The 14,846-nt window shown below is 42.4% G+C and overlaps 1 protein-coding gene across 1 annotated transcript in view; it reads right to left on the bottom strand.

Moving 5' to 3' along the window:
• CPNE8 (copine 8) overlaps nt 1–14,846 on the bottom strand; it is a 315,213-nt gene that overhangs the window by 21,747 nt on the left and 278,620 nt on the right. Inside the window, exon 17 of the mRNA XM_083182933.1 lies at nt 904–1,006. Within this exon, the coding sequence (XP_083039059.1) occupies nt 904–1,006 (103 nt within the window). The remainder of the gene's footprint in view (nt 1–903; nt 1,007–14,846) is intronic.

A 14,846-nucleotide genomic window follows, 5' to 3' on the forward strand; every position in this document is an offset into this window, starting at 1 on the left:
ATTTCCATCATTTCATTCCAGCTGATGTTTTTCTGATACTGGTAAATGAATGATGATGAAAGCTCTAGAGGACTGTATTTTGGAAACACTGCAATACAACAGAAGTCTGCCACTACCAAGGGTATTCAATTAAGTCTGTTTTTTTGGGTACTCCCCCAAAAAACTGACTTTACTATTCAATTGTGGACATTTTCGGGTGCAGTCAAAATTGCATCAGCAACAAATGACTAAAAAACAGACGCAATTTTGACATAAACATGTGAATTGATGAGTAATTCGCTGATCCACCTGTTTTTGGCCATGCCAGATTTTTTGACAGTCAAAAAAAAAATAGAATAATTAATTGAATAGATGGAATGTAAATTGACCTAAAACCGGCAAAAAGCGCAGTTTTTTTGACTGTCAAAAAAATCCAGAACAGAAATGAATACCTCCCTATAGGTCTTAACCAATATGCACCTATAATCACAAATTTTCAAAAGAACCATACAGTACATTCACCACGATAGCCACAAATATGTATAGCTTGCCTTAATAGTAGTAAGCCTTATCAAATAATACAAATAACACACATTAATAGAGATTTTAAAATGCAGGTACTGTACAGTATATGCCAAGCCCCATAAACACATCAATGCCATATTGCTCAGATGTCATTATATTAAGTTACACAGCATACTGTACTCCTTTAATGATACAGACGCTAATTGTCATGATTTAAAATGTGACTTGCAGATTGCTTCTTTCATTCGGGTAATTACACAGAGAGAAATATGTTAAATGTGTGTGTGAATGTGCAAGCTTAAGGCTGAAGGCAGCAAACCGAGTTGACATAGCAAGAGAGCAGGTGCATTCAGACATAATGGGAAACTGCCAAGGCTGCATGAAAAGCAGTTCACTTACATTGACTATTGCCTCCTTTGTCTGCGCCATGTCAGAGATAACTCCATCTGTAATAATCAGCAGAATAAAATACTGGGAGCCATCCTTTATTGAGGAAGCATATCTACAGGAAAGAATGAGAACAATTACTCTAAATATAAGCTTCAGAAAGTACCTGCAAATCCTGAATACATTTAGACCAGATAGTAATACGGGAACAGGAAGACTAAGAATGCTTTTCTGATAACAAGAAAACAATAGATACGGAATGTAACTTCCAACATTACGTATTTCTACCTGTGTAGTGTGCTACTAGTATTTCTTTGTTTCATCACATGTAGCAATTCTGGCTCTGGTAATTAATTGGTGTAAAAAATAATATAATTCATAGCAATAAGTTTGTGCCTGATCACTAAAAAGTATAATTTAACATGACCTTGAGATTCTGTGACCATTAGTAAAAAAAGTACATTTATTTCACCCACATTCATATATTATATACAGGTATACAGGGCTTTTAAAATAAGAAAGCCAATCTCTAAATATAGATTCAAAGTATAGAACAGCCTGTTTCCTCCTTTAAAGTATTATTATTACCGATATCCCTGCAGTTATCATGGCTGGATATTTTCATGAAAAAAAAAGGAAAATATATGCCACAAAATTGAATTTTAATAACCGTGGCAGTGCCATAGAGGTCCTACAAATATTTCCTTATAAAAGTAATGGCAATGGGCCTGATTCAGTAGTGGTCGTAGAAGTGTGGTAATCACGAATAGTCAATTTCTGCACTTCTGCACTCACCTGCCCCCCCTCCCCCAATGCTACAGCTTATATTTCTGCTCGGCCTCTTGGAATACATTCCAGAAAATATTTTCAATAATGAAGATTCGACTTTAAACAAAGTTGAATCTGCATAAGGGACTCATGGGTGAAAGCATCCGGGATTAAATACTGACGGACGATATTTCCGCCTGTCGGGGTGGGTTATTCAATATTGGCCGACTTTTCCAACTCTTTTAGAACAAACATAAAACGTAGGCTTGATATAGTTTTAAGACCTTATGAAGAAAAGTATAAAAAAAAGGCAAATGAAAGTGTATAGAATAGTTCCAATACTTAATTTGCATTGATTCCTATAAGCCAGTATACTGTACATATTGCCAAATTGCAAGCTTTCTCCTATGCCAGTGGTTCCCAAACTGTGTGCCGTGGCACCCTGGGGTGCCTCAGGACAGTTGCAGGGGTGCCCTGAGTTGGTGGCCCAGGACCAATTAAAATGATTTATGATCAATATCACAGACAAAACCAGTGCTACCAATGATAACATTGACAAACAGTAGTAAATCCTGTCTCTTACTATGTAACTGACCCTAAGGATGACCTATAAACACAATTTAATATTTTTTTTCTAAATTTATCGATAATTAACATTCGGCCTAGGGGTGCCGTGAAATTGTTTTGAGGCTCAAGGGCGCCGTGATTCAAAAAAGTTTGGGAACCACTGTCCTATGCAATAAATAAGTGAAAAAACATACACTATTTCTGTGTTAACTTGCACAGCAGCATGGGTAATTTCCCACTGCGATGGGGTTGTCATTGACACAATGTCACATTGTGATGCAAATGCTGGCACTCTTTCGTAAAATCATGTGGAAAGCAGTAATTTTCTCTACAATTCTAAAGTGCTATTTTCAAAATCATTCATAAATTATTCTAGGGCTATATAATGAATGTGGGAACAAAGACAGATAACCTGACAAAATTCTTCTTAAAACTGAACTCAACCTGTAGAAGCATTTTGTAGAAATGCCAGCCAATCTTTATGCCAGTGGTTCCCAAATGCTTTTGGGAAAAGTTACAAAGATGGGAGTTATTTTGAATATGGGATGGTGCCCATAGCAACCAAAAATCCATTATTTTCAAGAAGGTGCTAAATAAATAAGTAGAAGTTCATTGCTTACTATGGACAACATCCCATCTGCAATAGAACTCCCATCTTAGTAAATTTACCGCACTGAATCATAGCACCATAGAGTATCAGATTTTTTTTAACGGAACTCCTGTAAAATACAGAAATCAAGTAAACTGTGTGGCATCTGACAAAGTATTATGCTGAAAAAGAATTGTTAGCCCATTTCATGTGAAGAACTGTGTGTAGGTATACAATAAAAATATCCTTTTAGTTTGTGTCTAATAAAGTATTTTAATGTAAAATCACCTTACAGTATTTCCAGCTGACATGACATGCCTATGGCGTACCAGTAGCAACCACATGCTGAGGGAGATCTAAACACAGGGGGTTATTCTAATGCAATCACCTGGGGGACCGATTGTTCCCGACTGCGCATGCACATAGGTTTTTATGCGCATGTGCGGCCGCTGTGTGCGAGCTGTTTAAATGGTTGTTAAGAATGAGCGCTGCCTGAATTGGAGTGCTTGTAAAGTGGTGAGGAGTGAAGGGAAAGAGTTGAAAAGATTTAGGTGAAATCTGTGGTTAATTAAAAAATCGAGATGATTTTGGTCAAAAGGTTGTGTTTATTAATTAACAGTGTTGGAAGGGTTGGGGGTTTTGTTTCCCCCGTCAAGTTCGGCGGGGAATTGAATATTGGGAATGCACACAATATCTGCTTGTGTGTTGAGTCTGTTTAAATACCTTGTGCGGTCTTAAGTGGTGTTTTCATACACCTATATGGGGTCCCCAGTATCGTGGGAAGTTTCCAAAACAAGTGTCACTTATGAGAGATTCCCAAACGGGGTTCAGGGGGTCTTTGCTAGACTCCTTTAAGCTCTCGTAGGTCTCTTATTGAGGCCTACGGTCTCCCATGGTGATTTGTATTGGAAAGTCTGGTGATGAGCCCACAGCGCTTGCACACAGAAGTCCGGGTGGGGGGCACGTGGGGAGGCGGGCCGGGGAATTTACCTATAGGAATGCCCAGCGTTTCATGGGCGTTCCCATGAGAATGATGGGTGTTCCCATTGTTCCCATCATTCCCTGATGATGCGGATGCGGGGGGCTGGGGCAGACAGTCATTAGTCTCATGGGAATGCCTGTCAGCGGATGTCAACTGCCCGCCCTGTCCTCGCACAGGGTGCCTGTAAATCAGAGACGCCATAGAGGTGTCTCAGATCTGTGAGCACTGAAGAAATGATATGATGGCCGCCGACCGTCAAATGATTTCCCCCCGCACCCAAGGCTGCAAATGGATTATTATGCAAATCATTAATTTGCATGCCTGCGGCGGTTCGGGGAGGGAGGTTTCGTGCGACAGCGTCTGGGGGTGAATTTCGCAGCCTTGCGTGTCAACCAGAATAAGGACCACAGTTTTGCCAAACTACTACTAGCACACTGAAAGACATTAATACAAAAATGTTTTAGATCTAGAATTTTAAAAACCAGTACTAATGGATGAAGGGAAAATGAATTATTTTGGGCAAAAAAAAGGTAGCAAAAAAAAAAACCACACCATTTGTAAGGCAATGCTTAGTAGAAAATATGCCACACACTGTAATGCACATTACAGAATATGCCACACACCATAATGGGCAGTATTCAATGAGAATTTTGGCGATGTGCAGCGAATCCTGTTTAGGATTCGCTGCACATTCGCCACTGCCTGCCGCGTTCCGGAGCCTCGCCGGCTCCAGTATTGAACGAGTCAGGGGCTCACTGCCCCTGACCGGCGAATTTTAACTCCTGCTGCGATGCCGCAGGGAGCCTGAGGACGGCGGCAGGCAGGGAGATGGAAGTCTCCCTGCCTGCCCCAGAACGTTTGTGGGGGGGGAGGTGGGCTCCCCGGGAGCCAGGCAGCACAGGCTGCCCCCCGGGATAGCCAACAGGGGACCGGGTATTCACTACACCCGATCATGCATATGTAATGATCAGGTGCAGTGAATATATGAATATCTAATGAGCGGCTCGGCTCCCGGCCCCCTGCTGGCTGCTGTGTAAAAAAAAATATATATATATATTTTTAAATTAAATATATATTCATGTGCTTACAGCACATGAATAAAAATAGCATGCCCCTCCTCAGAATAAAATTCCTGATTTTTTGACACCAAATGTAAAAAACAAAACACTATTTTAAAAGTTCACATTCCACTTCACCATAAAAAGATAGCGATTGCTACTCGGTGAATCATGGCGATAAAAACCTTGAAATGTATTCGCCATCTGGTCATTGAATAGGGTGATTCACCGTTTTAGTCAAAAAATCGCTGTACAGCACGAAAATAGCACAAACTCGCCATAAAACATGGCGAATCAGCCTCATTGAATACCGCCCAATGACTCTTACACATTATGCCCAATACCATAATGCCCATTACACATTATGCCACACACATGCAGAATAATAGTAATTATCCTGCACCTCTCCATCCCTTCTTCCCTATATTACCCTTGTACCTCTAATACACTCCTTGTCTCTATCAACCCTGAACCTCTCCCTCCCTCCTTCCCTCTAATACTCTTGTACCTCTCTCTCTCTCTTTGCCTCTATCAACCCAGCACCTCTGACTCAGTGAAGGAGCAGAACCTTTGTTCTGTCCACATCTGCACCAGAGGGCTCTACATCTAACCCTAATCTAATACATGGCCAGCTCCCTTTATCGTTTCAGCCTGCATCTCTCATCTCTAGGCTCTCCCACCATGTTCATTAGTTGCCAGCTCACCTGGATTAAAGTAAACTGGCAAACACTAATTACGCCAGACAGGTGCCACTTCTCTGTGGCAGAATCTGACAGGACAGAGAGCCTGGCTGTAATACACTGCCTGCATTGCACTACCGCCGCCTGGCAGCCCTTGTAAGAAGGAAGGTCGTGAGGCCACTTTGAGCACTGCCTGCCAGCGTATAGCAGGCAGAGCTCTCACACAGCATGTGAAGCCACAGCCCAGCAGGCTACAGGGAGCCCAAAAGAGACATCAGCACGTGCAAGGTGGAAGGGGGAGCTCTCTGGCTGTCTGTGTGAGGAAGCTCAATTACCCTGTCATTGCTTCCTCACACAGACAGCCAGTGGTGGAGAAGCTGCTGCAGCTCACTCAGGAATCTGTTAGAGTGCCGTGACCCTGTGCCCCAGTGGTGACTGCTCCCCCCTGCCACTGCTGGGGCTGTGCTGTGATACTGACAGTGTTAGAAGGGTTCTGTTACTGTGGACATGTGTGTGTATAAGTGGTACTGCTACTGTGGGAACTATGCAGCGTTAGTAATGTGGGCATTGTGTGTATAAGCAGCACTGCTACTGATTCTAAAAGTGAAAAGTGTGGATGGTGCCAATAGCAATCATTTAGATTATATCAATTTTTAGGATGCAATAGAGAAATGATAGCGAATATCTGATTGGTTTCTGTGGGCAACATCCCTACTTTTAACTTTTAGGAGCTTTAGTAAATTTACCCCTAAGAATCAGGCCTGATGAGGAGGAAGTATTCTGCCCTTCACCCTTCCCTCCCCCTTAACAGACCTGCCCTCATTCGAGCTGCATCCAGGCTGGTTTTCCATCCCAATCCGCCTCTGAGTGTACATGCAGCAATCCTAGGAGACTGCACAGTCAGATGAGAACTATGCTTAGTGTACACCTCCCAAATGTGCAGATTCTCCCGAATACAATGTTGGGAGGTAATGCTTTGTCTAAAGGTATGTGCTGTTCAGGCTAGTGGCTGATTAAGACTTCTCCTTTTTGGACTATATGATTTTGGCTAACTACACTTGTGATTTTGACCATATTGCAATACCTTCTAATGGCGGGGCTGCATGTCCAGAGGTGTAGTGCGGAACCATGGCACCTGGAGCAAGATTATGTCAAGGCACCCGCCCCCTTTGCCTCCTCACCCATGGCATTTAATGCCTAGCACATAATGCCCCAGTAGTGCCTCACACATTATGCCCCAAGTAATACTAACTGCCCGCTGGCCTGTCCACTCAGGCATACTGCAGACCCCATTGCCATGAGCAGTAGTTACACTGCTTATACATAATGCCCACCATAAACCATATAACGCCCACAGCTGCTGACAGTAGTAGGGCTGTTTATACAAAATGCCCACACTTGCTGATAGTAGTGTAATACCCTCAATTCAATGTATTGTGTGTGACACTGAAGTGCACTAGAGTGAATTTGTTTACACAGGTGGATAATTCCCAGCAGTCTCAGCAGCTGATCAAAAAATCAGTAGCATGTCACATGACCAGTGTCAGGAGATGTCAGTTGAGAGTGAGCAGAAGTTGGGGGTGCAGTCTGATCTGAGAGGTAGGAACTGGTGCTGCTGTGTCACCGCCAATGGAGGCTGTGTGGGGCCACATGCCATGGAGGTGGTGAGCTGGGACCCCCACTGCTGAGGAGAGTGAGTGAGATGTAGGAGCACACTGTGTGGAAAGGCAGACAATGGGCCAGATTCTCTAAGCTTCCAAAGTGATAAAATGGAGAGTGATAAACAGCCAGCCAATCAGCTTCTGTCTGCCATGTCCCAGACTGTGTTTGAAAAATGTCAGACAGGAGCTGATTGGCTGGCTGTTTATCACTCTCCATTTTATCACTTTTGAAGCTTAGAGAATCTGGCCCACAAGGAGCTACTTAAAGTCCTAGGGATGCAGCCTGAGGCAGATTTAGAGGAGCAGCTAAAGTGTGCTACAGAGAGACAGTGCCCTACTGCGTGGAGGTGGATCTGGGTAGAGAAAGTACCTGAGCGCCAGTATCTGTAGCATTATGCATGTCAAGCAACCCGGCTACAATATTACATATGATCTCCCCTCAAAGATACTGTAACTATTGTATATTTGTTTAGAACTGAGGTTGAGGTTGAGCAATCCAATATGCAAAGCCTGCAGTATAAACTTGCAAATCTGAGCCAAAGTGATCATAAACTGAGTATGCCAAAGGAAATTGGTTCGAAGCCTTAAGCTAGCATGTGGGGGCCCATTATTAATTTAATTCATAAGTGACTATTTGTAGCTGTGTAGTTAAATTAAGACTTCGTTATTGCTGTAATGTATGGTAATTTGGATTATGTATATAAAAACAAAACAAAAGTGAACTGCATTTTAAGTATAATATAAGCACAGTTAATCTTTTTATTACTTTGAAGTTCTTACACTAAAGAAAAGTCTTTACAGTAGTTTTCCAGCTTAATAAAGGACAATAAAGAAACAGAGTATTTATTGTCTGAGCTTAACTACTCAATGGAACAACGTGTAGCTGCAACAGCCAGATCACACAGCCATCTTATTCTGACAATTAGTACAACCCAGGTGGAATCCATTACTGATTTACAGGTAGTGTTACAGTGTTACAGTAGTAGTGCTGCTTATACATAATGTCCACAGTCGCCAACAGTACTAGAGATGTGTATACATAGCGTACACAGCCAACAGTAGTAGCGCTGCTTTTACATAACACTGTCAGCTGCTGACAGTAGTAGTGTTGCTTATAAATATCGTTTACAGCCGACAGCAGCAGCACTCTCTCTCACAAACACACACACACACACACACACACACACACACACACACACACACACACACTGTAATTACCTAATTCTGCCCGGCAGATCATCCTCTCATCTAGCTCTGCCCTGTGTAGCTCCACCCCTTTTCAGCTGTCTGCTGCTGATGCTGTCTCAAGGGGTTTTGAGTCGGGAGGGAGTTTTTTGCTACTGGCACTGCTTCCTATCATGCTGTGTGACAGGCACAGCGGCATCCAACAGCCACAGAGGCCAGTAGCAGGGGATGCAGCAACATCCTCTGCTGAGCAGCTAGCGCTTGCACTGCACAGTGCCCTCTACTGGGCCCACCCTCCCTTACTGGGCCCACCCTCCCTTACTGGGCCCACCCTCCCTACGCCCCTGATCACACGCCTCCTAAACTCTCTGTGATTTTGGATAACTTACTATCCTATTTATGAACTTTTTTGTCTACATAGTCAAAATTGTAGCCAAAATCAGACAGTGTGTACACAACATTAGAACTCTCTCAGGGTCACAAGAAAGGCAGAGCAGGCCCGCAGGCCACCTAGTGCTGACCAGAGGTTTAGAAAGCGTTGATCCTGTCAAAGAGCTAGAATTCTGGCAGGCGTGATCCTGAGAACTCTTACTCAGCAAACAGTGCAGAATTTCATATTTTCCTTTGTGTATTAGTAAACATTGGATTTGCTATTTGTGTCAGTTTAGTACAATAACTTTCAGAATACATTCTGTAGTTTTTTTGGTACTTGTTTCCTAGCACGGCGCCAGCGATTTTTATCTTAAGCATCGGGGCCGAAAAAAATCGCGTCGAGACCATTTTACCATTGGGCCCAATGTTAAAAGCCCCCGAAACCCCAATTTTAATTGCATACCCCCCCTCATTGGTCCCCCACTGTTAACGCCACCCCACGATGAACGTCAACCCTAGCGCAGCGAGCCCGCGAGGGGCGGCGGTACGCGTCCTCAGATCTTTTCATACCCCCACTATCCACAAAGGCGTGGAGTTGATTTTATATAGTGTGTTGAGCGCAGCGAGGGGACGCACATTACTTCAAAGGTATTACGCGTCCGATCGCCACGCTTCGGGCTCGGTGGCTTGCTGGGCTCGCCACACTATATAAAATCAACTCCACGCCGACGTGGATAGTGGGGGTATGAAAAGGTCGGAGGACGCGTACTCGCCACACTTCGAGTTGGCGTCAATAGTGGGGTGGCGTTAACAATGGGGGGGCATACAATGAAAAATGGGTTCTGGGGGCCATTTAACATTGTACCCTATGTAAAATCGCGTTGATCGCGTCGGTCGCATCGGACGATCAACGCGATTTCACCCTTGCCGGCAATAATGGATGAAAAATGACAGAAAATCGAGTCCATCGCATACCTTAAATTACTTTAACTTAAGGTATGCTATTAACCACGACGGGCGCCGTGCTAGGAAACAAGTACCGCAAAATCAAATAAAAAAATAGTGCATATCTCACCGTGTGTACCCTCTATAAACCCCAACACTTTGAAAAATGCCAATCTGGTTATTATAAGTCTATTGTGGTGGCCTTCTTAAATAATTTATATATTTAATATTTTAATTAGATTTACTTATTAAGGTTACAAGGAAAGGAGAATTGGAAGCCATAACAAAGGCAGAAGCAATTGCTTTTGGCTTCAGTCAGTGTGTTATAAAACAATTTACAAGTACAAGAGTTGAGATAGCGATAGCAAGCAATATATTGCCCGTGAGGTTTGCACATTTATACAGTTAATGACAGGAGCCAGAAATAGTATCCACAACTGTTGAAGAAGAATGGAGTGCTAGAGATACTGTAAGCCCCTTTTTGCAAGGCTATAGACCCATAACCTTTGTTGACGCTTGCATGGTATGCACTACTAGCTAAGCCTGCTTGAAGCAAACACTTTAAAAGCTAGTTTGCTACCTTGTGATTGCCTCTGTGTATCTGTATGTGTGAAAGAGAAAGATATGTAGTTTCACTCACTGCTAGCAGATGGAAGTGTTTTGGTTACACACGGACACTAGACATTTTGGGGGAAATTTACTAAAGGAAATTTGTAAAAAATAGGTGTATTTGTATCCAGAAATACACTTATTTTTTACATTTACTATCCCGAAAATACGGCAATTCGTATTCATATTGATAGCACACCAATACGACTACGAATTGCTGTATTTTCGGGATAGTAAATGTCAAAAATAAGTATTTCTGGATACAAATACACCTATTTTTTTTACAAATTTCCTTTAGTAAATTTCCCCCTTTATATTATATATGTAAGAAAGGGGGTAGGGAAAGTTTGTCACATGAGTGGTGCACCAAGGGAGAAATAATTGGAGACTTAAAATATACCTTTTATTAGGGTTATATGTTAAAAAAGGCTGCGACATATAACAAACTACAGGAAACATAGAACAAAGACATGGTAAGTAAAGTGCATGTTAAAAATGCATGTGCGGTATGTCCCTTAGCACTTATTCCTTGAATTGATAATAATAGTGCGTCTATCCCTTTAATGTTTGGCCCTTATGGCTCGTAAGTATTGCGGGAAACCTTGTTGTATCAATGATTATGGTCAGCTGATCTATCGTACGCAAATACCAATAAATCTTGAAGATTAATCATTTGTGTCTGTGTGCAATTTTTATCCCGGTCACGTCAGTTCAAAGTACTGCTATTTTCATAGATGTTTTAGTGTCCCTATCACAGGTTAGGTGTTTATAGGCAGTATACTGTAGGTGCAGATCAGAAGGCTTATGCACTGTAGATATTTAGGTACTGGGTAGAGTGTCATACATCATATACTATGTAGCATTATAGTTCAAAAATGTATACATATGTTTTAGTATGTTGACACAGAACGCTCTTTATCTGGGTTTTATTCTTGAATGTTATTCAGATAATGGTCACTGAATACAATTTTGCACTGGTGCCAGATAGACTTATAAGGTTATGTCTCCTTACAGGGGCAAACGCAGGATTTTCAAAAGGGGGTTTCCAGAGGGGCGGAGCAAAGCATGGAGATGGACACTTAGGTGACCCAGTATATGCCGGGTCAGTTAAAGTATTATAGATAGACCAAATGTGTATATATATATATAATAATAATAATAATAAAAAAAAAAAAAAAATATATATATATATATATATGTATACACACAAACACACACACACACACACACACACACACATATATATACACACATACATACATACAGGGGCATCAACAGCAGTGTAGACCCCTGGGCATAGCAATGTATTGGGGCCCCTACCGATCCTCCAGCGGTAGGGGTGGGGGAAGCTTTGATGTCCCGCGGGTGGTAATTTCCACTAATTACCCCTTTACTGCACAGATGGTGAGAGATGAGGTGGGAGAAGGGGGCATTGGGCTGAATAAAGGGGCCCTGATGCATAACTTCCAGGGTGGTAGAGGATGTTTAATACGCAGAGGAGGGGTGTGGAGTGGGCTTATTATTCATAATTTTCTGGTGCAGATACCTCCAGTTCCCGGAAATAGATTTTTTAGATTTTAATGGAAAACTAGAGAATCCCACCTACCAAATGGTATTGGGGACTAGGGGATCAGAGTTCAGGAGGCAGAACAATCTGCCAACGAGAATATAAAACTACATACCAGGTGTGTGGAGCTGAAGCAGTAACCAGCTGCTGGAAGGCTGATATCTCTGGTTCTGGGAACAGTAGAGACAAACTACTAGTGTCCATCAAAGGGGGAGAGTCCCATCTTTTGGAATATACCCTCAGAAAAACTCTAAGTCAGACAGAACCGAACATCTGACTGGGAACAGCAATTAACAGGCTTGGATGGGGACCACTGCTTTGAAGTCATATCTCCGGTTCCCAAGGGCCAATTTTTTTAATTCTTGTACCCATGGCAATAGGGGACCCTCAGCTTTCAGCCTAGGGCCCTTAGACTCCTAGGGGGGGGGTGTTATGGGTACTCAGAAACCGCCCCCCCCCCCTGAGTGCGCCACTGCCTTACAGTGTCAGCAGAAGCGTGTCCGATATAAGGACACGTATGGTGTCTGGTGTATGTGTACGTATGTGTATGGTGTTTGGTGGTGTAGCCCGTGGAAACTAGGGTTCACCACGCATCTGTATAATAGGATATATAGAGCAGCAATCTAAATATTTAGGGTGCCCTAAAGAGGGAATACCAATATAGCGGACGTAGCTGCTACAGATCACAATTAGACATTAGAGTCCTAAAAAGGACTGATGGATATATACAGTGCTGCAAGCCAATATTGCCCAATGTGTGCGGGGCTTATCAGAGGACTAATATGTATAGTGAAAAGACTAATAAATATACACTGTGTTATTAAACAATAACGTCCAAGGTCTGCAGGGCTAGCGGGGTGCGCTGCTTGTGTTGCAGTTCACCTTTGACTAGCACGCTGGGACATGTGATATAATAATGATAATAATATGTCTCTTTATAATTATAGTGAGATATTGTATTATTCCAGGTGAGTGTTGCTTTATATTGTGTTTTTGCCATTTTGTACATATTTGATTGTGGCTCATTGATGATTTTTGTATTTGTATCTCACGGTGGCTGACCAAGGCATCAGATGATGTCAGTGTGCGTCCTGATGCTCCAAGCGACACCCCGCCTCCGCAATCAGTGGCGGGTGCAGCGCTCAGCAGTCAGTGTGTCTCTGTGTAACTTGGTAGTTGCTTATTTAAGGTGAGTGTCTTTATGTATTTTCATATCCTGAAGATGGTATTAATAAAAAAAAATGAAACGTTGAATTAACTATAAATTACTGTTGTCTTTGAAGCAAGCAGCGTGAGTCCCACACTTATATATATATATATATATATATATATATATATAGCGTAGGAAGGGTCCCAGCACTCAATACAGATGATGTCAACAACCCCGGTGCCACTCAATCGTTGTGGGAGAATGTAGACTGATGTGAAGAGGGCACTCATGAGATTTTTAATCTGCTCGGCGGCAGAAATCAATAATGAAGATACACACAAGAAGTTGTGGGTAAGGACTCACAACTTCTTGTGTGTATCTTCATTATTGATTTCTGCCGCCGAGCATATTGATTAGCCTGATTCTCCATTTGGTCCTAAAAAAGCAGACATAAAAAAAGCAGACCAAATTCAGAAATTATTCACTCTGTCCTTTTATTATTATTTATTCAGACAGCACTGTATAAAGAGAATATTTCTCAATTATGTTCTCAGTAGCATTTGGCCCTTTGCAGAATGCACTTTAAATTACCTAAAGGCCCATACACACTGGACGGTTTTGAGCTGCCTAGTGGGTATGGCCTGGCTATGAGCGGTAATGCGCGCTCCCGCATCATCGCCGGCACCGCCGCTCATCTGCTGGTATTACCAGCAGTTGAGTGACGGGGTGAACATCTTTCTATACGTCCTGCTATGGGAAGTCGTCCACCCCATGTACAAATCGCTCAGTGTGTATGCACTGAGCGATTTTTCCCCATCATCGCTGTGCATACACTCTGGGCAAAAACATCCAGTGTGAATGGACCTTTACACAAATGTACAAACAAACTAGGTTCATAATTGTCAGCAGCCAATAAACTGGCCAGGGTGGAAGGAAACCATGCAAACCTTGGGAGACCATACAAACGCAATACAGAAATGAACATAAAACTCATGACTTCACAACAGTGAGGGTAACCGCTGATCACAGTGACCATAGTGCCATGTGAGTGCAACCAGGGGGGTTTGATATACAAGGAATAAAAGTGTATTCTTTTGGGGGTTTCATTCCATAGGTCAGGGGTTCCCAAACTGTGTGCCGTGGCACCCTGGGGTGCCTTGAAGGACTTGCAGGGGTGCCCTGGGTTGGTGGTCCAGGATCAATTCAAGTTATTTATGTTTAACATTATAGTCAAACTGTGCACAAACAGAAGTGAATCCTGTCCAATACCACATTACTGATCCTAATGATGAGATATAAACACAATATATTTAACTTAATATTTGTTTTTAACTTTCTCAATGAGAAACCTGTAGCCTAGGGGTGCCGCAAAATAATTCTGATGCTTCGGGGTGCCATGATTCCAAAAAGTTTGGGAACCCCTGCCATAGGTAATAGTTCAACAATTTGGAGAAGCAGTGGATATAAATTGTATCCTTTTTTCTTGTATAAAGGCATTTACCATAATAGTTAAATGATACTATGTTGTAGTTTTTATATGACACTTCCACCCTTGTATAAGTCTATTTGTCTCTAACCTGTATACTGTATGTACATGTCTTTCTGTCCCACCTTTGTTTACATGTAGCCCATTGTCTCCCCATAGCGCCTTTGGACCATATTTTTTCCCCAGCTGCTCCATCTTTCCATTTGTACCAAACTTCTTCCTTATCTCCTTTTCACACCTGTCTTTTCTCCTCCTCCACTCATTGTTATACTCAATAGCAATGCATGTGGTTGTCAATCACACAAACAGATGTGCAACCATGTCCATTATGACATA

This window comes from Crinia signifera, chromosome 4, assembly GCF_055691185.1.
Source record: "Crinia signifera chromosome 4, ASM5569118v1, whole genome shotgun sequence".
NCBI lineage: Eukaryota > Metazoa > Chordata > Amphibia > Anura > Myobatrachidae > Crinia > Crinia signifera.